Source organism: Bombyx mori, chromosome 27 (assembly GCF_030269925.1).
Source record: "Bombyx mori chromosome 27, ASM3026992v2".
NCBI classification, from domain to species: domain Eukaryota; kingdom Metazoa; phylum Arthropoda; class Insecta; order Lepidoptera; family Bombycidae; genus Bombyx; species Bombyx mori.
The window spans coordinates 7,885,521-7,909,825 of NC_085133.1; the positions used below are offsets into that span (position 1 = coordinate 7,885,521).

At 37.8% G+C, this 24,305-nt stretch overlaps 1 protein-coding gene across 4 annotated transcripts in view; it reads right to left on the reverse strand.

The window, feature by feature from the left end:
• Positions 1–3,457: 3,457 nt before the first annotated feature.
• LOC101746416 (forkhead box protein P1) overlaps positions 3,458–24,305 on the reverse strand; it is a 109,540-nt gene continuing 88,692 nt past the window's right edge. For 3 of the 4 annotated variants that reach the window (XM_021346122.3, XM_012697793.4, XM_021346123.3), the window contains 14 exons: positions 22,955–23,063; positions 22,049–22,261; positions 21,380–21,491; positions 20,593–20,709; positions 19,542–19,650; positions 18,596–18,762; positions 17,984–18,067; positions 16,706–16,782; positions 16,015–16,116; positions 12,286–12,455; positions 10,819–10,894; positions 10,471–10,562; positions 9,613–9,758; positions 3,458–8,950 (listed from right to left, as the gene is read on the reverse strand). In XM_021346122.3, the coding sequence (XP_021201797.1) occupies positions 8,793–8,950; positions 9,613–9,758; positions 10,471–10,562; positions 10,819–10,894; positions 12,286–12,455; positions 16,015–16,116; positions 16,706–16,782; positions 17,984–18,067; positions 18,596–18,762; positions 19,542–19,650; positions 20,593–20,709; positions 21,380–21,491; positions 22,049–22,261; positions 22,955–23,063 (1,732 nt within the window). In that variant the 3' untranslated portion in view covers positions 3,458–8,792. Of the gene's footprint in view, positions 8,951–9,612; positions 9,759–10,470; positions 10,563–10,818; positions 10,895–12,285; positions 12,456–15,077; positions 15,227–16,014; positions 16,117–16,705; positions 16,783–17,983; positions 18,068–18,595; positions 18,763–19,541; positions 19,651–20,592; positions 20,710–21,379; positions 21,492–22,048; positions 22,262–22,954; positions 23,064–24,305 lie in introns of all 4 variants that reach the window. The other variant, XM_012697794.4, reaches the window with a different exon arrangement.

Genomic DNA, 24,305 nt, shown 5'->3' on the forward strand with positions numbered 1-24,305 from the left:
TTAACGTTTTTAATAACCTACCTGTACCTAACATTTAGAAATAACCATGCCTTTTTCTGCCGCGAAGCAGTAATGCGTTTCGGTTTGAAGCGTAGGGCAGCCGTTGTAACTATACTTGAGACCTTAGAACTTATGTCTCAAGGTGGGTGGCGCATTTACGTTGTAGATGTTTATGGGCTCCAGTAACCACTTAACACCAGGTGGGCTGTGAGCTCGTCCACCCATCTAAGCAATATAAAAATAAAATTTAAAATTAATTTTCTATGAATTTAGCATTGTTTTTTTTTTAGTTAAATTTTATTATAAGATACTTTTAAAAAAAATCCTATGACATCCTAATTTCTGCAAAATATGTGAGAATAGCTACAGCACTGAATGGGTTAAAGTTTTGCAGGAATTTAGCATTGATTTAAGTTAAAGTTTGTTATAAGTTATTTTTTTAAACAAATCCTTTAGTAATTTCTGCAAAATATGTGACAGTAAGCTCTGCACAAAAAGGGTTAAAGGCAAACCAATACCAAATATAATGGCCCTACAAAATAGAATAATGGATGGTCTTGGTTAATATGTCTTTAATTGCATTAAACTTTCGCTGCTATGTTTAATATTAATTTAAATGGTCAACAGATGGTCAATCCGTGATTATGGCGATCGACAATAGCATCGAAATATCTAGAACTCGGTAAAGATTAAGCGTGATTTTAACCTTTGTCACCAGTTAAATAAAATCATTATTGTAAAATTATTAAACGTCCATCTATGTAAGATACTTCAACAGCAATGACGGTTTTAAATGTGACTAAATTTTGTTTGTAATGAGGAATATTATTGAAAGTTTATCTTTAACTTTTCAGTGGAAGTTTTACGTCGTGTTCTAGACAGGCGTGTCACATCACGCCATGTGCACATTACAAGTTACCAAAACGATATCTCATTAACGACACATCCTTGCCTTGCATCAATAATGAATTTAGGGTTGTCAGACGTCCTGTTTTTCCCGGGACGTCCCGTATTTTAGGCTTAGTTTAAAATGTCCTGGCGGGACTGACTCTGTCCCGCATTCGAACCGTACGATTATAATTGTCCCCGCAGACACAGCCCACTGAGTTTCTCGCCGGATCTTCTCAGTGGGTCGCGTTTCTGATCCGGTGGTAGATTTTGCGAAGCACTGCTCTTGCTAGGGCCAGTGTTAGCAACACCCCGGTTTGAGCCCCGTGAGCTCACCTACTTGTTAGGGCGGAGCTGAAATAGCCTCTCAAGACTAAGTATACTTAAAAAAAAAATTGTATAGATTTTTATTAATATGTTAAAACCGATAATTAACTGAATTAATAAAACAGAATTGATCCTCGGAGAAATATCAAAAAAATAAATAAAGAATGTCACTATATAATTTTGTTTTTTATTTGTCCCGGGTAAAAAACTAAATTCCCGCAAATTTTTTTCCTATTTAAGCATTCGCCCCTTATAGGCTGAAAAAAAATCTGGCAACCCTAATACCTAATGATTCATGTCAAATATGTTGCACACTTGCGCGCGGCTTCCGGACAATACGAATTGTTTTATACGATGCAATTGAATGCGTAATGAATTTATTATTTCAGGAATATCGTATGTTTTGCCACGTGGTTTATTAGTTCTACTTTCATAAGCGATATTGAATGAATAAAAAGTTAATCAAACAATTAAATCGATCAATTAAAATTAAAGACAAAACAAGAAGACGATTCACAGACGATTTAATATATTTATTGTTCTATCCACAATTGAGGCCATCAGCGTAAAAGTGGCCTAACCCACATTTTTTTATATTCAAGCTTATATGACGTATATTGTGGAATTTATTTAAAATATAATAAATTTTGATGCAAAACCGGCCTATCCACAGTTTCACTCATAGATAACAGATAGCTTTGTTAACATTATTTCGTAGCGGCTTAGGTCGCGTTCACTTCGTTAAAGCGGCTCGACACGAGAACCCTCTCATCGTGGCCGCCGGTAACTACACTCTCGATCCTGCGAAAAGAATGGAAAGCAGTCGACGTCGCCCCAAACACGTCATTTCGGTCCCGATCCACTAACGGTGCTTTTAGGTACTTCAAGCACCGGTCATCGTTCTCGTCAAACACGTCGCTTGCGACGAAGGGCTCGACGAGTAAATTAACCCTCAGACACAGCCCACTGAGTTTCTCGCCGGATCTTCTCAGTGGGTCGCGTTTCCTATCCGGTGGTAAATTCTGCAAATCACGGCTCTTGCTAGGGTTCGTGTTAGCAACGTCGTCAGGTTTGAACCCCGTGAGCTCACCTAATAGTTAAGGTTCCGCTGAAATAGCCTCTGAAGGCTCAGGTATCAGCTTAGATTAAAAAAAAAATTTTTTTTTTAATTTTTATTGTTTAAATATGTGAACGATCTCACGCCCCACCTAACCGGAGTCCATCGACATTTACAAGTTAAATGCCACCCAAATTGAGACAAGTTCTAAGGTTTCAGTTTTTACAGTACAACGGTTGCCCCATCTAAACGAAACGCAGTATTGCTTCACGGCTAAAATAGGCGGATTGGTGGTACCTACCCGTGCAGACTCACAAGAGGTCCTACCACAAGTATAAAACTAACTCTATTGAAATAGCTTTTTTGTTATATTTTTTCCAAATTTGAACTTTAAATACCTCTCCTGTGAAGCTGCAAAAATGTCGATTAAGCCAAATAGCTTTTTACCCCCTGATATTGTAGTACCAACGCGCGTGGATCTGTGAGAAATATTGCTCTACCTATTTATCATTCGCGGATACAACAATCAATAGAGACGTAACTGCGACTAACTTCTCATGTCGAAGTTGTGTTTATTGGCTACACTGAAGTGAAACGTACGACGATATACAGTTTTACCTCGACTTGTCTTATGGGATGATCCTATCGTCTTGTTCACACCAGCGCGCCGACTGATAGCAGAGCAGTGTTAATCTGCGCTACCTAGAACCTCTGCATCATCTGCATCATCATGTGACTATACGTGAGACCTTAAAACTTATATCTCAAGGTGGGTGGCGCATTTTCGTTGTGGATGTCTATGGGCTCCAGTAACCACTTAACACCAGGTGGGCTGTGAGCTAGTCCACAAAAAAAAAAATCCACAGCGCAATTCCAAGAGACCTTTTTCGCCACGTAACATCCGGCTTTGGAATGATCTTCGCTTCAACTGTTTCCTGAGCGCTTTGACAAGTGTCTTCAAACTAGCTTTTCGATTCGTTTCTTTATTGGCGCGGCATACAGTGTTCAGCAACAGACAGCGGCTTTGAGTGACGGTAACCATTCACCATCAGATTGGTCGAGTAATCGTCTATGTCTACGTCGTAAAATAAACTAAAAAAATTATTTTAAAATTACATGCTAGATTTTTTTATTAGTCATATTTTCTACATGATCGAATGTTAAATTAAAATAAAAGTCTCTTAATTAATTGTAATGATTTCGTTTAATACAACACTAATTAAGTATAATTTACAATTTTTAATAAACGTATGTATACCTAATATATCAATGTGTCACGCGTTTCGCGCCAAAACAATCTACCACAGACAACACAAGAACGAGTTTCCTTTTCAATACACAATAACATTTAAAAAAGCAAAACTTGCAAAAAAATAATTGTTTTCTTCGTAAACCTTAATTTATTAAAAGTAAGTAGATTTAAATAAAATAAAATATGATGAAATTCAATTTATATGCAATTGTTTTAGATATATCTACATAAGTAAAACATCAATGGAGTGCCTCTCAATTTTACAATGCTACAATAAAAAAATATTAAATGTAAAACTTATACACTATAATATTCTAGTTTACGTGACATATTTTAAACTGACCTGCAGCTGACAATAATGAAAATGGCGTTAAATTTATTCGAACTTGAAGAACGAACTAAAGAGTGTCGCGTGAAACGAAAAGTCCCAATTTCACTTTAAAAAAAGAAAACAACACCAAAAAATAACTTTATTTGAGAAATTAACCGTTTAAAAACACACTTAATGATAATCACAAGATAATTTTTAGAAACTCGTTCTCGTTGAGTTCCCGTTGAAGCTAACACCATTTATATAAAACATCGCTACATACAAATAACAACAATAATCAATTCCGAAACGAACAGTGCTCTATGATTCCTCGTTGTACTTGGCTGACGAAAAAAAAAAAACACGTATTATTTCAAAGCAAAAATATAGGAGTAAATGGATATGTTGTGCACTTACTAGATGAGATTTTTATCGTACCGATCCAACGCGAGAATGTTTTCAACTGTACACAGTATGAATGGTATTGGAAATTCAATGTTTTTTCTTTTTATAAAACCGTTGATTTTAATCGAATTAACTTTCTCCGCGAGTTCGAAAAACTTTTGTTTGTAATTCATCCAATAAATGCACGAACGTACTTAACAAAAGACATAATATTGTAATCTACGTCTTGTTTTTAGCTGGTTGCAATTATTTCCAAAGCTAATTTCCCGCGCTTTCGCTTCTCCCGAGTGGGAAGTGAATGACAATTCACGACTGTCAAACTAAAAGGCGGGAACAAGAAGCCACGTCATAGGTTAGTTTCCGCGGAATTTCAAAAAAGGATTATTTTAAAATTCGTATCTAAATTTATTATAACCGTGATATGATATTTTCCCTTCATTCGAGAACATTCTACTTTTAATAAATGCTTAGGAAAATGCACAACTCGCTATACAAAGTTTACCGAAAAATGGATTATTACAATGACGAAATTATTATTTATTTATTTACTACTAAAAAATTTTTTTATTAAATTTTTATTTTAATTTTACTATCTTCATCTAATATTTCTACGACATGTAATATGCGATAGCTAAGTGAAAGTCTAAGCTAGACCCCCGTATACATTATGATCATTTGAAACAGTAATCTGTAACCTGCCTCACAAGCTCGGAAGCATATTTTCCGACCGGCTACTCTCCGGAAAGTTTCCGTATATTAAAATAGAAGGGTGTGATGACGAGCTAAACAGACAAATCCTGCTGAGTACTTAAATTACACCAGATCTTGGGAGCAGATAGAGGTCAGTTCCACTTGCTTAACTGGCGTGTTTTAAATGTGCTATATTGTAAAAAAAAAACAAAAATAGTTTTTTTTCCTTATGTGCTGATCTATACATATAAATAAAATTGGAGTGTGTGTTTGTAATATTGAAATAACTGCTTTTTACTACATGCATATGAATATATAAACGGTACATACACCAAAATAACATTTTTTACAATTTTTGTCTGTCTGTCTGTTTGTTCCGGCTAATCTCTGGAACGGCTGGACCGATTTTGACGAGACTTACACTGATAGGTAGCTGATGATATAAGGGACTTTTTTAGACTAGCTTCGCCCCGCGGTACGACAATAACTGCGTGTAACATCGAGGGACTCAACTATCAATAATAATATGTAATGTTTACGAAGCGAAGCAGGGCGGGTCGCCACTGATACTTATATTTGGTCTGTCTAATGCAAATGTTGGAAAAGGTCATACGATCCGTCAGGTTTCGACCTATTTTCTGGCCTATTATAAAATTTATCCGGGTACAGGCAATATGCGCCCGAGCTAAACACGACACGATCCAGACGCAGTAATGTACAGCGATCCCTATATTACGACCAGGAGGTACATAAATAATTCGCTTTCCGCAAACAGCCCATACGTTTTTTCTGTTTATTTACAAAAAAGAATTCGGAAAACTAATTTAAAATACAAAATAAAAGTGTATAAATTAATTTTAGAAAATCGTTTCGGACGAATAGCGTACGTACAGACAGACACGCGCGATAGGTATACGGTTCTGTATAGAGCCTGCTTCATCAATTAACTCGATTTTATTAACAAACATAAACATGTTTTTTTTTATCAACCTTAATCAAGTAATGGCTTTAGTGTTTACATGTAATGCTGAGTGAGGCTTGTTTAGGTGGGATTGTGGATATATATGACAATATCAGAATAAATATACCTGTATATGTGTTTATATAGCTCACTGAGTTTCTCGCCGGATCTTCTCAGTGGGTCGCGTTTCCGATCCGGTGGTGGATTCTGCGAAGCACTGCTCTTGCTAGGGCCAGTGTTAGCAACACTCCGGTTTGAGCCCCGTGAGCTCACCTACATTTTAGGGCGAAGCTGAAATAGCCTCTCAAGGCTATCAACATAGGTAGAAAGAACTATGTATTTATATGAAAGCACACCGCTAAATTTTTATTACCATAAATGTAAAAGCCGTCTGTTATAGTTTTTAAGATATACAAAATTATGTTTAACGGTTTTTTCTCGGCGCTACGTTTTTTTAATTTCAATTTCAGGACTTTGCGATTAGTCGCCATTTTGCTTCAGACGTTCACACCGCATTAAATCGGTCTTTGAAGGTAATAAAAAGTCCGAAATAGTTAAAAATTAGTGATGGTTCGAAATGATACGCACACAATTATCTGGCGTTAAGTCGTGGAGACGGCAACGTGGAAATCACCCGGAGATATAAGATTATTACCGATTAAATATAAATATAATATAATTACCAATTATTATTTAATGCAACGCATATCATATATGAATGAAGCAGTGTGTACATATTGTGCAGTGTCTGCATATCGATGTTGTTAATAATGGTAAACCAATGTTATAACGAAATGGTGCCATTCAGAATGTATTTTTATTTTTTTATATATTTATTAGTATTTTTATAAAGAAACGGTTATACATACTATGTATGACTGATTTTTTAATGTTGATTGATGAAACACGCGATATTAAGCCCTTAAAGTAGTTTTAATTGAGACAGGACGAACCAGTCTTTAGCTCTAGTTAAAGTGTGGTGCATCATTCGCAGCTACGGTAAACTAATAAGCTTTAAGCTCTTTTTGCGGGTGTATTGTAGTGTTGAGATACATTTTTGAGGGGAGGGGAGGGGAGGAAATGGCAGACCTCCTCCCCCCTGCTATTTACAGGCCGATACCTTTATGCTTTAAGGGATAAACACTTTTATCATGAATACGCTAAGTATCATCAGATAGCGCCTTACATTTTTTGATTATAAAAATCTAGTGGTGTAGAAAGTACGCTTAATAGATATATAAATATAAATGCGATTTAATTAAAAAATACAAAGAATATCTCGTTACGATGAAACACGGCGAGTTATTTTCTTATCGATATCACCAAGATAGAAAACCAATTAAAGCTTAGTCCTAAATAAAAATAATAATAAAAAAAAACCAATAAAACTAATCACTAAAAACGATAATATTATAATAACACATCACAAAATATATTCGCGATTAAAAAAAATAAAAAATAAAAAAACGGTTACATTTCAAAAATATATATATATAATATAATTCAGATCACTTATGAAATCAATTCCTTCATGAATCACGTTACTGTTTCGACTCCATTGATTATTTGAGATCTGTCTTATTTATATATTCGTAATGTTTAAGTAGATAATATATAGACATAGATATATAATTATCTTAATCATTCGGTACAATGGCGGACGCTTCGCGAAAAAATTCAAATCACCCGTGTCTCAATCGCTAATTGGAATCGAAACAAAAATCGATAATTCCCGATCGATATATCGCTACAGAACAATCTAGAAACATAAACGAATAATTCACTCGTCGGAAGCGTTAAATGTGAATCGAATTAACGAAAACGCTATGCGCAATACCTAATCGAACCTTTACACACAGATACAACTACTTATTGTGCTTACCTTTATATTACAAACGATTAAATATTTTCATTATTGATATGAACATTTAAAGGTATAAACCGTTTGGAATATCTAAATATTTTCCACTAAAACTTAACTTAGCTAACTACACGACTAATTTTAGACCTTAGCTACCAAGTTATAAAGACTAAAGGATAAACCTATAATACTTGAAATAGTCCCGCTAAGAGCCGGGCACGTTCGTATTAAGCGAAAAAAAAATATATTTGGTTGTAACAAAACTCCCGTTTAGGAGATCGCCCATACTCGAAATCCAATTGTGAACACATTTCTATATAAACACTGCCTAACATTTAATAGATCTAAACCCGTAAATATTTATGTTTTTATATTCGTATTATTATGACACGAACAGATTACTAATCAAGAAACATTGACATGCTACTGAATACATTTCCCAAATTAATTTTGGGAACATTAAGCTTATTCCCTTTGCTTGTTGCCCGCCATGAAAAGTGACATATGTACGTCAAGAACGTCAAACGATATGATCGTTCAGATAAAACAACCCGGTAATTTTTCTATCCAAATTGATTTGGAGAGCAAAAATCCATACTCTCGCTCTCACTTTTCTCCCTATCTCACTCGCTTTCTCTCTCTCTCTCTCTATTCCAAAGCCTTCGAACTTCGAAATTCTGTATGGATACTTTTTAGTACTCATTATTAAAATACATATATTTGCAACAACCATTGTCTCTACGCAGAGTCAACAGACACAACTATATCATCGAGGTATCGTAAGATTTCACTTTGCTTTCCATTGCAGTTCCCTAATTAGTAATCTGAACGAATCTTCGTATGTTAAACGCAAAGGATATGATCTGCGTTGGTGGATTGGAAAACTATTCGCGCTTACATAAACATAATCAAGAGTAAATGATGTAACTGTATTTTAGATAGAAAATATCTTCTAAATCCTTTCGCAATCCACATTAATAAAGGTAGGTTATATATGTATCGATAACGCGTATCGAATGGTTGGATAGACTTATCTCGGTTTTACTTTTCAGATCTTTGCTCGTTCAGTGAGAGGTTCTCGGCTTCGTCCTTGATGTGGGATATGGAGGGACGGTATCTGTCTTCGGGACGGTAATCGTCGTAACTGCTTCCCTCGCCGGAACGATTGCTCGAAGACTCCTTGTTGGAGTAGTCGCCGGCTGGTGATGGAAAGACAACTGAATGAAACTATCGTTAATACGTTAATATCGCTTTCGATCTTGAGACATGAGTCCTAACTATCAGTTGTATAGCGTATCGGCTCTCCTACCTTTCAAACTGGAACTCTTAACTGCTCCGCGGCAGAAATAGGCACGGCTATCGTACCTACCAGTAGTTTCGCAAATAAATAATTTTGCGGGTATGATTTTTATTACTCGATGTGACGTGTTATTCCTTCACCATGGAAGTCATTCGTGAACATAATTTAAGTACGTATTTCATTAGAAAAAATAGTACCTGCCTACGAATTGTTTTTTTTTTGTTGCCCTCTAGGCCGACGAGCGTACGACCCACCTGATGACGAGTGGTTACCATCGCCCATGGACTTCAGCAATGCCAGGAACAGAGCCAAGCCGCTGCCTACCGTTAACTACCTACGAGACCCAAACCCTGGCACAGTCACATCACTCGATACTTATCTCGGCGTCGAACTTAACCTTTAGGCCACGGCGACTAATATTAATCCAATCTATGTTTACTGAACGAATGAAGACTTCAAGGTATTTTGATAAATTTCCCAGGCGAACCCACTTAAGCTATAACACATTGCGATGCTCTAATTAAAATTTGATAGTTTTTCCAATTCCTGTACCATACGTACCTTTATTAGAGTAATCAGACGCTTGAATCTCGTTTTTAAGCGCGTATATATTGGGTTTAATATCCTGTGTGTCATTAGCGCTCAAGTCTTCGGCCTTCACCTCATGGGATGAACTGCTGCCGTAGCCGTTCAGTATTGGGGGTCGGCTGAAACAAATGATAAAGACCAATATTTATTCGTTTATAATAATAAGTCCTTACTTTAAACAATACTCTTTCATAGTGCTTACAGCATAAAGTGGTAAAGGTTATGTATGTATATGCTCGTTCTAAAACCAAAATTTTTGTTCCAGTTTGAAAGCTGGTGGCAGGGCGTCTTGTGACCCCGCCCGGGTATGTGCCACCACCCTGCCCGTTTCTGCCGGGAAGCTGTAATGCGTTCCGAATTAAAGGGAAAGGCAGCTGTTGTACTATAGCTCTGAGACTTAGAATTCAAGCCTCGAGGTGGATGGTAGCATTGACGTTATTGATGTTTAAGGACTCCGGTAACTAGTTAACATGGCGTGGGCCGTGAGCTCGTTCACTTGTCCTGGCAGAAAACATATGGTGATTTTCCCATTTGTTTTTCATTTGTGGTCATCCACTGTCAAGGTAGATGACGGTATTTTACTTTGAAGCTTCAGTTTCAAACCTTCAGGCGTTTCGCTCCATAAATTTTCTTCCATCAACTTGAATAATATGCGTTAGTTTATCTTCAGATCTCGATATCCAGCATACTTTAGATTATAAGGATATTGCAATTTTGCCTCAAAGTCATAATGCAAAATTCAACAGAGTGTTTGTTGGATATTTTGGTTTGATGCTTCCAAAGGACTCTTAACATCTGTGAAAATTATCGGTTACTGTAACAGAACCTCACCTATACTCCTCGTGCGAAGACGGATAGTCCTCGGTTTGCATCATGTGGTCCTCACCGGACATGTAGGACAAGTTGCAATCTTCCATCATCCCCTGCGGATACGATACATTTTGTTAAATGAAAATAAAGAAATTAAATATCGGTACTCTCATTAGCACATCCAAAATAATACGTTATTAAAGCGAAATCATTTTTATCAATAATTCCAAAGTAGCTCCTGAAATAATGCAAATTAAAACTAAACTTTTAAAACAGGCGACATTTATAATTAAAACCTCATTCTGTGATTTATGGTTAATTACTTCAAAGTTTTGTAGTTGGGTGTGCAACTCTAGATTTCAACAATACCTGGAGATTTCTTTTCAGCGCTTCACTGTAGCCATGAGGACTTGTCATCATTGGTGGGCTTTGAGCTCCCATGAACCTGTTTAGATACATGTGGTTAATGTTCGAATCTGAATCATTAAAAAAAAGTTTAGAAATCAATTTATTAAAAAAAAAAAAAATCTAATTTACTATGCACTGATTTCATTACATTTTGAACTTATCACAAAATCACAAAAAATATATCAGCTTCTAATTTTAGTTTCACAAAAAAATTATTTCATACTCTGTACCTTATCTATGCTTTGTGTGATTCTGTCAAGTGTATAATTTTGAATCAAATTCCAATTTCGTGTAAGTGTAATTTGTGTAAACATGGTGAATGTGTGTGCGTGTGAATAGAAGTAAAAAATAAAAAATATAATAAAAAGAGAAATGGAAAAAAGGCAAGCCATATTAATAAAAATGAGAAATACTAAGAACTAACATGCGACGTCAAAATGCAGCTAAAGCACAATAAAAGCGAATATTTTATACCAGTAATTTTTAATGAGGGTAAAACATGCAGAATTCGTGAAAAGGAAAACAAGATGACATAAAGTTCACTAGTAATCTTACTTGGAAGTCCAACGACGATCCTTCTTTACAATAATTTGCATTAAATGCAATTAACATGCATAACGTGACAAACTTTTATTGGAAATAGATCGATTTGATTCAAACCAATGAATGGTTTCCACCAAATAGAAATAAAAAGTCCGGTAATTACATAGCAACATATGAACGAAGCTAATTCATTGAACAACAAGTTATATTCATAATGTGATGTTAAAAACTATTGCAAAACAATTTGTTATAGCTAGGCACTCTAGGAGTCTAGTTATGTGCGGTTGATTTACTTTGATGACACAATTGTTTCCGGAAATCTATGAATCTTGCAAGTTCAAAATCAATCGCACAAAGTCAATTGTAAGATTCTATTTTCGAAACGAACACCTCTCTCTAGTACAAACTAACATGACATGTTGAATTAAACTAATTGTACACAGTGGAACATTTTACAGAAATGGCCAGAAACATCAATGCGTTACCCGAAAATTATCGCATTCATTTTATTATTTTCATGATAATTTTCAGCCGTTGTGCTAGATCTCACATAAAGTATTGATGATTATGGACGCGATCGTCCAACGATCTCTAGTTCTCGTTTAATTATACGTCATTTTTTATCGATTATCTGTTGAAAAAATTTTATAGTTGAGCTCTTCCTAATTTTTATTTTTATTTATTCGTACACTTGCATGTTTTTTTTTCAAAAAAAAAAGTCATATTGCGAAACAATTTCAACTGGAATCAATATTATTATCAGACATTTTGGGAAATCACACGCGACAGATTCTAAAAATCGTGAATATGAACAAAACAAAAAATTGAATCTATGTTACTAGATTCGTTGGACGGTCGCAATTCCCGGTGCGGCTGCGCCCTTACTGTGCTGGAGCATTGGGTCCCGGCGCCGTTGGCTCATATTTCCTAGGCCTGCCCCGACTCAGGTGCCGTCTCTTCACAAACTCAGCGTCGTCGACCATCCAAAACGAGCCGAAGTCGTCCTCGTAGCGCACGAAACATTTGTGCAGAGACAGGTTCGTCCGGATAGCGTTCTATAATTTATCGCCATTAAACATAAAATCTAAGATGTTACCGATCTTATGACCGATCCGAATTTAGAAAAATAATAACTTAACCTTAAAAAAAAGTGCTTTCATCGTCATCCGTGATAGAATGAATCGAAGGAAAAACAATAATCGAATAGTTGAATGATGATGGATAATTAAATTACGATGAAAGCACAATAAGATCGTCGTTGAGAAATACCAATCATAAACGATTTCATGCAGGATCTGATGGAGAAGAAACCCCAAGGAAGGGAGCAGATGACAGGAGCGAGGTTAATAGGCAAGCGAGAGAAACGTTATTCACCGTTGCGCTGAAAACCCACAAACACAAACATATATCGAGACCTAAATACAAAAATACAATTACAAAACTCACATTGTGACGACATAACCAGGGCGAAGCGCAATATATAAAATTGTAAACACTAGTTATGAAGCCACTCACAATCAATCCAAAACCCACTACATTAATAATTACAAAATTCAAATCTGAAACGAGATAAAACGTTTATTTACACAATAAAAATTAGATACATCGCTAGGTTAGATAGAAAATATTTAAGAGAAGGTATTGAAATGTACCGAAAACTGTTCAGTGAGTGTAGGTGTCTTGTGTAGCCATGTTGGCTTTTATTTATGTATATAGTGTGTCAGTATGTATAGTATTAGTCTGTCTGTATGTCGTATTACTTTAACTCAGAACAAATTATCTCTCTTGTTCATTATGTAATAATGTGTATTCCTATCGAGATACGACTTAAAGAAAATATCGAGATTTTAATCTATGCTCATGCTACATTGCTCTTAGGGTCGCACATGAGGACTTCAAATTCCAAACAAGTTGAACTGGATTAGCTAACAGGCGGATCTTATTATATACGTGGATATGTACCACAATCTTCATAAAACTATTATACTTTCGCGGGTATAATAAAAGCTAAGGTTAAATTTCGAGTTAATTAATTTCGTACAAAGAAGGAATTTCTAAAAAGCAATCATATTTACGATTAAAACCACTTGGACGTTTTGATCTCGCCCTTTTTATAGTCACCTATGTCATAATGAAAATATTACGTGTATACGAAATATATTTGAGTGTATTATGAAATTAATGCAAGTATCGGAGTATTAGTGAGGCCTTAGATGTATGTTGGAAGAAATCTCAATTTCGATTTTTGCGTATATAAGTTGGTTAGTCTATAAAATTATGAATGCGAATATCAATACTAATGCCAATTCATAGCAGTGGTAGAGAGAGAGAGAGAGAGAAAGTGAGAAAGGGAGAACGTGGAGACCACGTACTGGCAAGTGCAGCGTGAGACAGCCACCTATCAGATGGATGGACGACCTAGTGAATATCGCTGGGTCACGTTGGATGCAAGAGGTAACGGCCCAGCCGCACTGGAGATCGATTGGAGAGGCCTATGTTCAGCAGTGAACGGCTGAGGTGATGATGATCGATCCGTAATTCGATTGTGCGAATGAGATCGAGACGCGGTTCTTTCATTCCCACCAAGTCTATCAAAGATCCGTTAATGTCCACGTGTGGTGTGTCAAAAATAATTAGCTTATATTTTTTATGGTTGTTTATGTACTGTGACCCCGCGTTAACACCAATTCCCCTATATCTGCCATGAAACAGTAATGCATTTCAGTTTAAATGGAGGTTTTATCAATTCCATGGTTTTTTTCTTATGTGTGTTTGTTAATTGTCTATTTTTATATAGACATTGTGGAATACATACTTTTACACGCAACGGCAATTGAGTATGTTATGTAGCCAATGTGATTACTGTCAAATGAATTGGTAAGTCTGTAACGTATTAGGTTTGTTTTGTAAACGCAGCGATATGTAAGATAGTATAGTTGTCATGTTTTATGAAATATAGGCAGTTTAGTCGTGTAGACTGTATTGTAAATATTGTTGTTTTCTTTTCACATAAAATGTGATGTAGACAGTGTTACTTCATGTAAGCTTTTTTTCTATTGTGTTGATCAAGTTACTTTGTAATATAAACAGTTTCTTATAAATATATTATAAGTTGTGTGATAATGAAAGTGTTACATATCATGCAAATTAGCATATAGACAGTGGGAGCGTTATATAAACATTTGTGTAGACAGTTCTGTTCTGAAAATATGTGTATTGTGACTAGTGTGGATATGGTCTTATTCTATAAAATAGACAGTGCTTCTGTGATGTATTTCAGTGCTTCTCTGATGATTGTAGTTGTAATGTAGATAGTGTAAGTATAGTATTGCCTGTAATGACAGTTCGAGTATAATGGTAGCTGTATCGTAGTCAGAGTGAGTATGATGCGAATTGTAATGTAGACAGTGTGAGTATAATGGGAACTGTAATGTAGACAGTGTAAGTACATTATTGCCTGTCACATAGACAGTGCGAGAATGCTGCGAACTGTAATGTAGACAATGCGAGTATACTGTTAACTGTAATGTAGACAATATAAGTATATTATTGCCTCTCACATAGACAGTGCGAGTATGATGGGAACTGTAATGTAGACTGTGCGAGTATGATGCGAACTGTGATGTAGACAGTGTGAATGTGTAAGTCTGTATAGTGCATTCGTTGGACGCGCGTACCCGGCGTGGTGCATGGGCGGCGGCGCGTGCGCGGCTCGCTGCGGGCGCCGCTTGTAGAACTCGACCTCGTCGACCGTCCACACGGCTCCCTTCACGTTCTCGACGCGCATAAAGCATTTGTGCAGCGACAGGTTGTGACGCACTGCGTTCTGTTTGTTCGTACTAGTCTATTCTTTATTCGTTCGATGCTAAATTTGCTTATTGCTTACACACATATTTTGGCGATGTGCTTGTTTTTTTTAATGCGTTAATTAATTAAGTGCGCCGGTGAAGGCTCAAACGAGATTGTCTGATAGAGCACATCATCACATCTTAAAGTTCGTAGAGCACAATATTAATCTACAAATTTACGTTTTAACTACACAATAAATAGGTAAACTATCGCGAAGATTGATTTTGGGTCACCTCAAAACTTTTTTTATCCAAAATTCAATGACAACACTTCAAACAATTCGTTACTGGATCCAAAACGAATGCGAGTATCATTATAATAAATATGTAATCATGTTTTCTATTTTATTACTGTCAAAGATCTGCTATTGTTACAGATTACTTTTCGATTTTGGATCCAATACCTTATAAATTAGAGACTAAAATAGATCATAGCATAATAATGTTCTACCTTCTTTCTACGTTTACCTTCCGATCGACTCGTGCGTATACTCAATGGTTCAGAATCAAATTCAATTAGTTGTGTGTTACATTAAAAATTCATTCTAGTTAATAATACTTTTAGTAGTATCAGAACAGTTCCTTTATTTGCTCTCAATTATAATTTTATTGTAGTGTTAATTTTTATTTATTTAAATTATTGATATAATAATTTATTTTGATCTATATTTAACGCTAATTTTTTTTTTATTAATTTGCCTAATTTATTTCTGGTCTTTTAAGTTTATTTTACAACGTTATTGTCTAGAGTAGGTCATGGACGTACCTTCCAAGTGGCCGCGTTGCGCCTGAAGTAGCAGAATGTCGACTGGAACCAGTTGTAGATCTCGTTCAGAGTCAACTGCTTATCGGGAGATTCGATTATGGCCTGAAATGTATTATGTGGTTCGTCAATAAATGGAAAAAATAACCATTAGAGTAATAAGTACTTGTTATGGTTGGCCAGCAATGTATGGCGAAGGTGGTTGCGGAACGCCGCTTGCGCTAGAGGAGGTCGTTGAACCTGAGCGTCAGTAGCTGTTACACTGCGCGGGGTCTTAACGTAAAGCTAGAAATCGCATGTAATCCTAAGTTGCTTATTTTTATTTATGTATTGAATTCAACTATGTTAATTTAATTAAGAGACAATAATATGTTATCACATCTGATATTTAGAACGCAAATATTTTTTTATTGCTTAGATGGGTCGACGAGCTCACAGCCCACCTGATGCTAAGTGGTTAGTGGACCCCATAACGTAAATGCGCCACCCACCTTCAGATATAATTTCTAAGGTCTCAGTATAGTTACAATGCAGAAATAGGCGGGGTGGTGGTACCTACCCGTGCGGACTCACAAGAGGTCCAACCACCAGTTTTTGCTATTGTTATTAGATATTTCTTAATCTATCCTATTTATTATGTTATGTTATGATCTCGGATTGGCATACAGAGGGTCTTGATATGGAGATGGCGTACCTGCCGTATGAGGGACGCGTACGTGAACGGAGGTCGCACGTCTGCCGTCTTGTAGAACTCTCGGTTCCGTTGGATCTCTGGAAGGCAAGGTATTCAAACATGAGTGTAGGTCAGGGCTGGGTGGTCGCGGGAGCCCTCAAAGCGCGGGGCAAACTCGGGTGTCACGGTGCGTACCTACGACGAGCTTCGAGAGGCTGTTCTGGCTTCACTAGATGCGTAGTCCAGTAACACTAGCTCTAGCTAGAGCCGTGCTTTCCAGAATCTACCACCGGATCGTAACCGCGACCCACTGAGAAGATCCGGCGAGAGACTCAGTACCCGCTCATATTTAGCACTCGTGTACATTTCATCAATGTCAGATCAATGTACACTTCGCAACGTTGTGCTTATCCTTTTAGATATCATGACCGCCACTTGAGACACTTGAGACATGAGGTGGAAGTCACATGACGACCACGTGGTCGAATCAGACGGGATACCGGTTTCTAACAGCGTGACCTCCCAACCCCCCTCCCTCTTCCGCCGAGTTTGACACCTACCTTGCTGTACATCGAGTCCAGCTCTTTCGAGCATATAAGGAAGACCTTGATAGGAAATCATTTTAAATTTTAAACAACATTACCAATCACAACACAGATTTTAGAAAGATAGACAACTAAATTAAATCAGTTTTTTTTTATTAATAGTCAGATTGTTAAGCGAACTTGTGGGCATCACAACGTGAGCATTGAGGCGCGGCTTGAAACTTGAGGTCTACGTCTCATTTGCATGGTGTTATTTATTACACGATGTTGTTTTTTCACCGTGGAAGTCAATCGTGAACATTTGTTCAGTACGTATTTAATGAGAAAAATAGGTGCCTGTCAGCGGGATTCGAACCACAGCGTAGTAGCATAGCTAGTTACAAATGCGCCGGTCGTCTCATCCTACATCATCAGGCTACGACGACTTAAACAAATATTAAAGAGCGCATTCATCTCATAGTGAATGTTGCCTGCCATAGATACATGAAATTGATATAAAAAACGAACATTTCATCATTACTGAAGGAATTTTCTTCCCCATCTCACGCGCAATAAATCATTAATGTAACAAACTATTCGACTTGTGTAACTTTACCTAAACAATTAACAGAATGGCAATCTTATTTGACAGGTTCGAGTAACAAAATGACGGTTTAATCGACAGGTTTATTAATAATTAATATAAAAAATGACTTTTTATTTATCGGGTTCAAGTAATATATTGACGACTTAATTGACTAGATAGACGGCTTACCTCCGGCAATGGCGACTCCTGACTTGTCGGAGACGCGTCTTCTAACGGGCCCCGGTGATGTCCCCTCGCTCGGGCCTCCTGAAGCTAATACAAAACACTCATTCGGAATGATTGTTTTCGTAGCTGAGCCTTACGACGAGCTTAAAGCCCAAAAGGTGGAAGAAGAAATACCCTCTAACAGTTGGTTTGGCTTATTCGCAATACAGCTTCATACAATACTACCCCATTGCATAAGGAGAGGATTATGATATATTTTTTTTATTGCTTAGATGGGTGGACGAACTCACAGCCCACCTGGTGGTTACTGGAGCCCATAGACATCTACAATGTAAATGCCCACCCACCTTGAGATATAAGTTCTAAGGTCTCAAGTATAGTTACAACGGCTGCCCCGTCCTACAAACCAAAACACATTACTGCTTCACGGCAGAAATAGCCGGGGCGATGGTCCCTACCATCGTACGGACTGTCAATACGTCCTACCACCAGTAATAGACGTTATTAGTTATAGTTATAGTGTGGAGTGCGGTTATTTGACGGGTTTCAGTAGTAGCGGTGGACGGCTAGTACTTATAGTTATTTGACGGATTTGAGTAGTGACGGAGTACGGACCGTGCTTGTGCGCGTGGTGGTCGCGCGCGGCGTGCAGGTGCCGCATCATGGCGGCCAGGCGGTCCCGCTCGCGCCGCAGCTGCAGCTCGAGCTGCGCCACCACCTGCATCTGCACGCGCGCCTGCGCCGCCGAGCGGTCGTCCAGCGTGTGCGCCGCCTCCAGGTGTCTGCCACCCAACCCATTTCAATGTAACCCAACGAAAACTAGACCGTTCAACTAAGCAGATCGCGAATTCTGTTCTTCGAAACTGACACGTCGGGAAGTGAATAGATTTAAGCGAAATTTGCAACTTTACAACTTTTATCCCATCAATACAAAAAAAAGGAGATCTATTCAAAGTTTGAAAATTTAGAAAAAATATCATAACGAAAAAAAACTTCTTCAGCTATTTCAATGGAATAAATTTAATTGAAGTTCAATTAAAATAATTAATATAATAATTAAAATAAATGTTGCGTATAGCTTTTCAACCTTCGATATATGAATGTCATTGTAATTGAGCTAATCTCAAAAACGTCATGAAACTAATTAATTTGTTTACAATTACAATTAAAATAATTAAAAATTAGCAAATATATTATAGTTATGCATTAACGTTAATGCGTTAATACAAAAAATATAGATAATAGTTATGAATGAAGTCGTAGATTTGAAACTCCAGACATTACCATGAATGAACAATCCTTTGCAGTCTCTTATGAGCTTTCACTAGAATATTTAATTATGAGCACTCGTGAGCCCGCTGTACGTTACGTTGTAAAGATACGTTTCATTTTTTTAACATTTTAATAATTAATCAATTTTCAGAAAAGCAGCCAAAAAGTCAATTACAAATCAGGATTCCTGATGCGGAAATAAACCTAACGAGTGTTACCAGTTTTCAAAAATACTTCAGCAATTTAATTTAATAAAAATACATAAGGAAAGTCAGGTAGGTGGTCTCACTTGAGGAAAGCCTGGTAGTCGTCAGCGAGAGCATCACAGCCGGGCCACTTGCAGACCCCTCTCCCGAACAGAGGATGTTCCTCCATTTCATTTCCCCACAACATCAGACCTGAAATACACGACCTCTTACTCAATACCCGCCGGATTCCCAGAAGGACCTAATTCAGTAATGAAGATAAAAATCGGCAAGTCTTTTCATCCATATATTATTATACAAGAAAAATACATTGTTATTTCTATTAATATTACAAATGTGTAAGTACGAGACGATAGATGGGCAAATAAGTGGCTTATCGGGTTCTTCTAAAAATCCCACTGAAATCTCAGAAAATAACCACCATTTTACTGAGACTTTATTTCACATCATCTCATCTCGTCTCATTTAATTTCATCCCAATTTTTTCATTCCGCTCTACATTATTTTTCAAATAACAGAATATGTAAGAAAATTTTTAATATTCTTAGCACTGACCACAATGGCATCGCAAGAAGCCAATTTCCATTCTTAAAAAAAGAAGAAAAAGCTCTATTAGTTACATTCGGACTATTTTTTTTTCCTACCTAAGCTGATGGTCTTGAGAGACCATTTCTATGTAATCTGAACAAGCTGGTGAGCTCACGGGGCTCAAACCTGACGACGTTGCTAACACTGGCCCTAGCAAGAGCAGTGCTTCGCGGAATCTACCACCGGATCGGAAACGCGACCCACTGAGAAGATCCAGCGAGAAACTGTGTTTGTGGGTTAATTTACTCGCCAAGCCTTTCTTTGCAAGCGACGGGTTTGACGAGACCGATGATCGACACTTGAAGTACCTATAAGCACCGTTAGTGGATCAGGAGGATCCGAAATGACGTGCTTTGGGCGACGTCGACTGTTTACCATTCGGTCTGCAGGATCGTGAAATAATACAATGTGTATGTACCCTAGCAAGAGCGGTACTTCGCAGAATCTACCAGCGGATCGGAAACGCGACCCAATGAGAAGATCCGGCGAGAAACTCAGTGGGTTCGGAGCTAATCGCAACCCTAGCTGCTATAGCTTTAAGAGTACCTGGAGGAGCATTGGGCGGCACTGACAGAGGGCCGTGCATCAGATACTGACGCTGCACGGCCTGTAGTTGCTGCACCAGCTGTTGTTGTTGGGCGCCCAGCTGCTGATGCAGTGACCCTGGGCGATGTATACCGGTCAGAGGTGTATGCGAGATATAAAAGTTTTTGGTACATTTGCTTTATTGCAACCACGAGTGTGGTCATATAATGACAGCTTTATAAAAGTTAAGGTCCAGTATCATCTATCTTCAACACAGTGGCTTGGGTTTAAAAGGTTTAACTTTATCCTGAATTTGGTTTAATGATCAATGGACCTAGAACCTTAGGAAACAGACAACTGCTTAGCTGTGAAGGTAATCATGTTTTCGTTATTTAGGAGTGATAGAGGCCGATGGGTTTTCAAGGTTACTGGATATTGTATGTATTTCTCAGCCGTCAAACTGTATTGAAAGCGGCGGTTAGAGACGTCGTAGTTAGATTATTTGATTATCTGATGAGAGAATGAGCTCTTCGTCACCCAGCTTTTAAGGCGGATCTTATAGACATCACCATGAATGACATTCGCCAGAATGATATTTAGACATGAGATCGAAGACTCAATTATATTGTACAATGTAACGGGTATCCCAGGGGTGTCTTATCCAGGGGGTGACTTCTCTCATCAGCACAGGTATCTAAAAACCTTGGTCAATTATTTGGTGTAAGAGAATACATTTCTAAAAAACTTTACTATTGAACACCTGAAGTATATGTATCCGTAATACACGAATCAATAAAAGCTTCCTTACCAGGAGAAGTGTCTGGAGGCGGCAGGTGAGGCTGCGAGAGCAGATTCAGATTGATCTGATCTTGGAGTCTAGACTGCTCTAATTGCCGTTTGGCAGCCTCCGAAGACATGTGCTAAAGATATAATAATAATAATAATAATATAACTCTTTATTTAACACCACATGTACAGAGCAAGCATAGAAAACAAATAATAGACGGTGACATAAATTGGCGGCCTTATCGCTGAAAGCGATCTAATATATATAATAATAAGATATATAATACAAATAAAAAAGATATTTTATTCTTCAAGTATCAGTAATTTCAGGAGCATAACCAAGCCGCGGCCTACTGCAAAATTATAGAGGATTCTCGAAAATATCCTTTGCATCCATCAGTGTTTTAAACATAGACCGCTTTGCCATGGCAAATAATAATATGTACATGTATGGACCATGGTACCATATTATAATCTTTCCTTTATTATTTTGTAATCCTATGGTAGGTCAGAATAACATCACACATTTCTTCATAAGTTAAAAAGAATAATAAATTATTTAATAAAAAGTGGCCAGGTAAATTAGGTATATGGCAATTTTCGGAATAAGCATGTAAAATAACATCAAGGTAAATTAGACAATTTTCATTCCTTTACATAAATAACTTGAAAAATTCTGTTCACTGTTTACCTGTTTTTGCATCTGGTGCTGATGGAAGAGCCTTTGTTTCATTAAGGCCTGGAGCTGCGTGTGCTGGTCTATCAGCTGCATTGCGAGCAGGTCCGGTGCGACCAGTGGTAGCGGAGAGCGAGCCCCAGCGGTGCCGGCCGCGCTGCCCGCGGGAGACGACACGGGCGCCGGGCTGGAGTGGGCCGAGCCACTCGGTGACGGCGGTGCTGAGCTCTATAAGACGTACAAAATCATATTAACGTACCTTCTTTCCTGATTTAGGGACCTTTTCGCAAAGATCTAATGAACCGTGCAAGTCTTTGGAACGTGATCAATGGTCATTCGTTGGGGCTAAGTGTATATTTCAGTAGATTCTACACACATAATTATCACTCTTAGCTATAACTTGAGCGTTACGGTACTAAACCGATATTAAGTAGGTTTCGCATGAGTACCAAAATGTTTAAGGCACGCATAAGCCTAATGGTTTCACAAGGTTAAAGAAAGAAAATAGTAGTACAATTTTTTTTCCTACCTAATCTGATGGCCTTGGTAGTCCATTTCAGCGTAACCCTAACAAGTAGGTGAGTTCGCGGGGCTCAAATCTAACGACGTTGCTAAGACTAACCCTAGCAAGAGCATTACTTCGCAGAATCTACTACCGGATCGGAAACGCGACCCACCGAGAAGATACGGTGAGAAACTCAAAGGGCTGTGTCTGTGGGTTAATTTACTCGCTGAGCCCTTCGTCGTAAGCGACCGATTCGACGAGAACGATGACCGGTTCGACGAGAACGATGACCGGTGCTTGAAGTACCTATAAGCAGAGTTAGTGGATCTAGAGGATCCGAAATGACGTCTTTTGGGCGACGTCGACTGTTTACCATTCGGTCCGCAGGATCGTGAAATAATACATTGTGTACGTACCCTAGCAAGTGCAAGCGGCTCATGGTCGCGGGGGGGAGAGGCGCGGCGCGGGGGCGAGCTGCGCCGGCGTCGCCGCGCCGCCTCGCCGCCCCACCTGCCAGACTCCTCACTGGAACAATGATTTGCTTACAGAAAAGCCAGAGGTACATACGTAATTCATCATCTATCCATAAGTTATTCTCACATCCGTAGCTCTGGTTTTTTTCCTTCCTATGCTGATAGCCTTGTGAGGCTATATCAGCGTTACCCTAGCATGTAGGTGAGCTCTCGGGGCTCAAACCGGAGTGTTGCTAACACTGGCCCTAGCGAGACCAGTGCTTCGCAGAACCTACCACCGGATCGGAAACGCGACCCACTGAAAAGATCCGGTGAGAAACTCAGTGGGCTGCTTTTTCATGATAAGTACTTGTGTATATGATGAGCTCACAAGCCTTTTTTGTTCACCAAATTGTTTTTTTTTTTAGAGTGGAAGAGTTACTGGTGGCCTTTACAGTTTCACCAGGACAGGTAGGCGAGCACGCGCTCAGTCCGGAGGAGGATTTTCATCTTTGATCCTTGCTGTTTCTTTACCAGATTAACTATACGAATATGAAATACTTAAATGGTATATTGTGCTATATTTAGATTTTTTCTCAATTACCAAAAAATAACAGTCTCCTTTGCTCACTTTGAGAATCACCGGTTCCAAATTCTTAATGAAAAAACTGCTGTTTCATAATTTCTAAGGTGTCAAACTTCAAACTTCATCCTACATAAATTTAACCCACTATTTGCATACCTACCTACTATAGAAAGAACAGCAATGTTATTGGCACGTGCTATGTTGCAAAATAGATATGAAGATTGAGATTTTACAGTACCATCCAATATCACTCGAGAGTCAATCAAAATATACCATGTGGTGGTACTTGGGTGGGCATGGATACCGCCACCAGTCCCATCACACTAGAATGCATTCGTGCATACCTCTTAAGGGTAGGATAGACGTATTACAATACTAATATATACGCGCAAATTTAATTATCTTTTTTGTATATTCATTCTATGTTAAATTAAAATTTAAACTATAATGAGGATTGCGCTACATCTTTCTTCTGTGTTCACATACGGAAATACAACCCATTTCATATTAGATATGAGACTAGATAGAAGGAAATACTATACAGATACTTATATCACCATAGATTTTACCATTAGAACTATATAATATTTAATAGTCTTTGAAGTCGTCGTGGCCTAAAGGATAAGACGTCCGGTGCATTTGTATCTAGCGATGCACCGGTGTCCGAATCCTGCTGGCGGGTACCATTTTTTCTAATGAAATACGTACTTAACAATTGTTCATGATTGA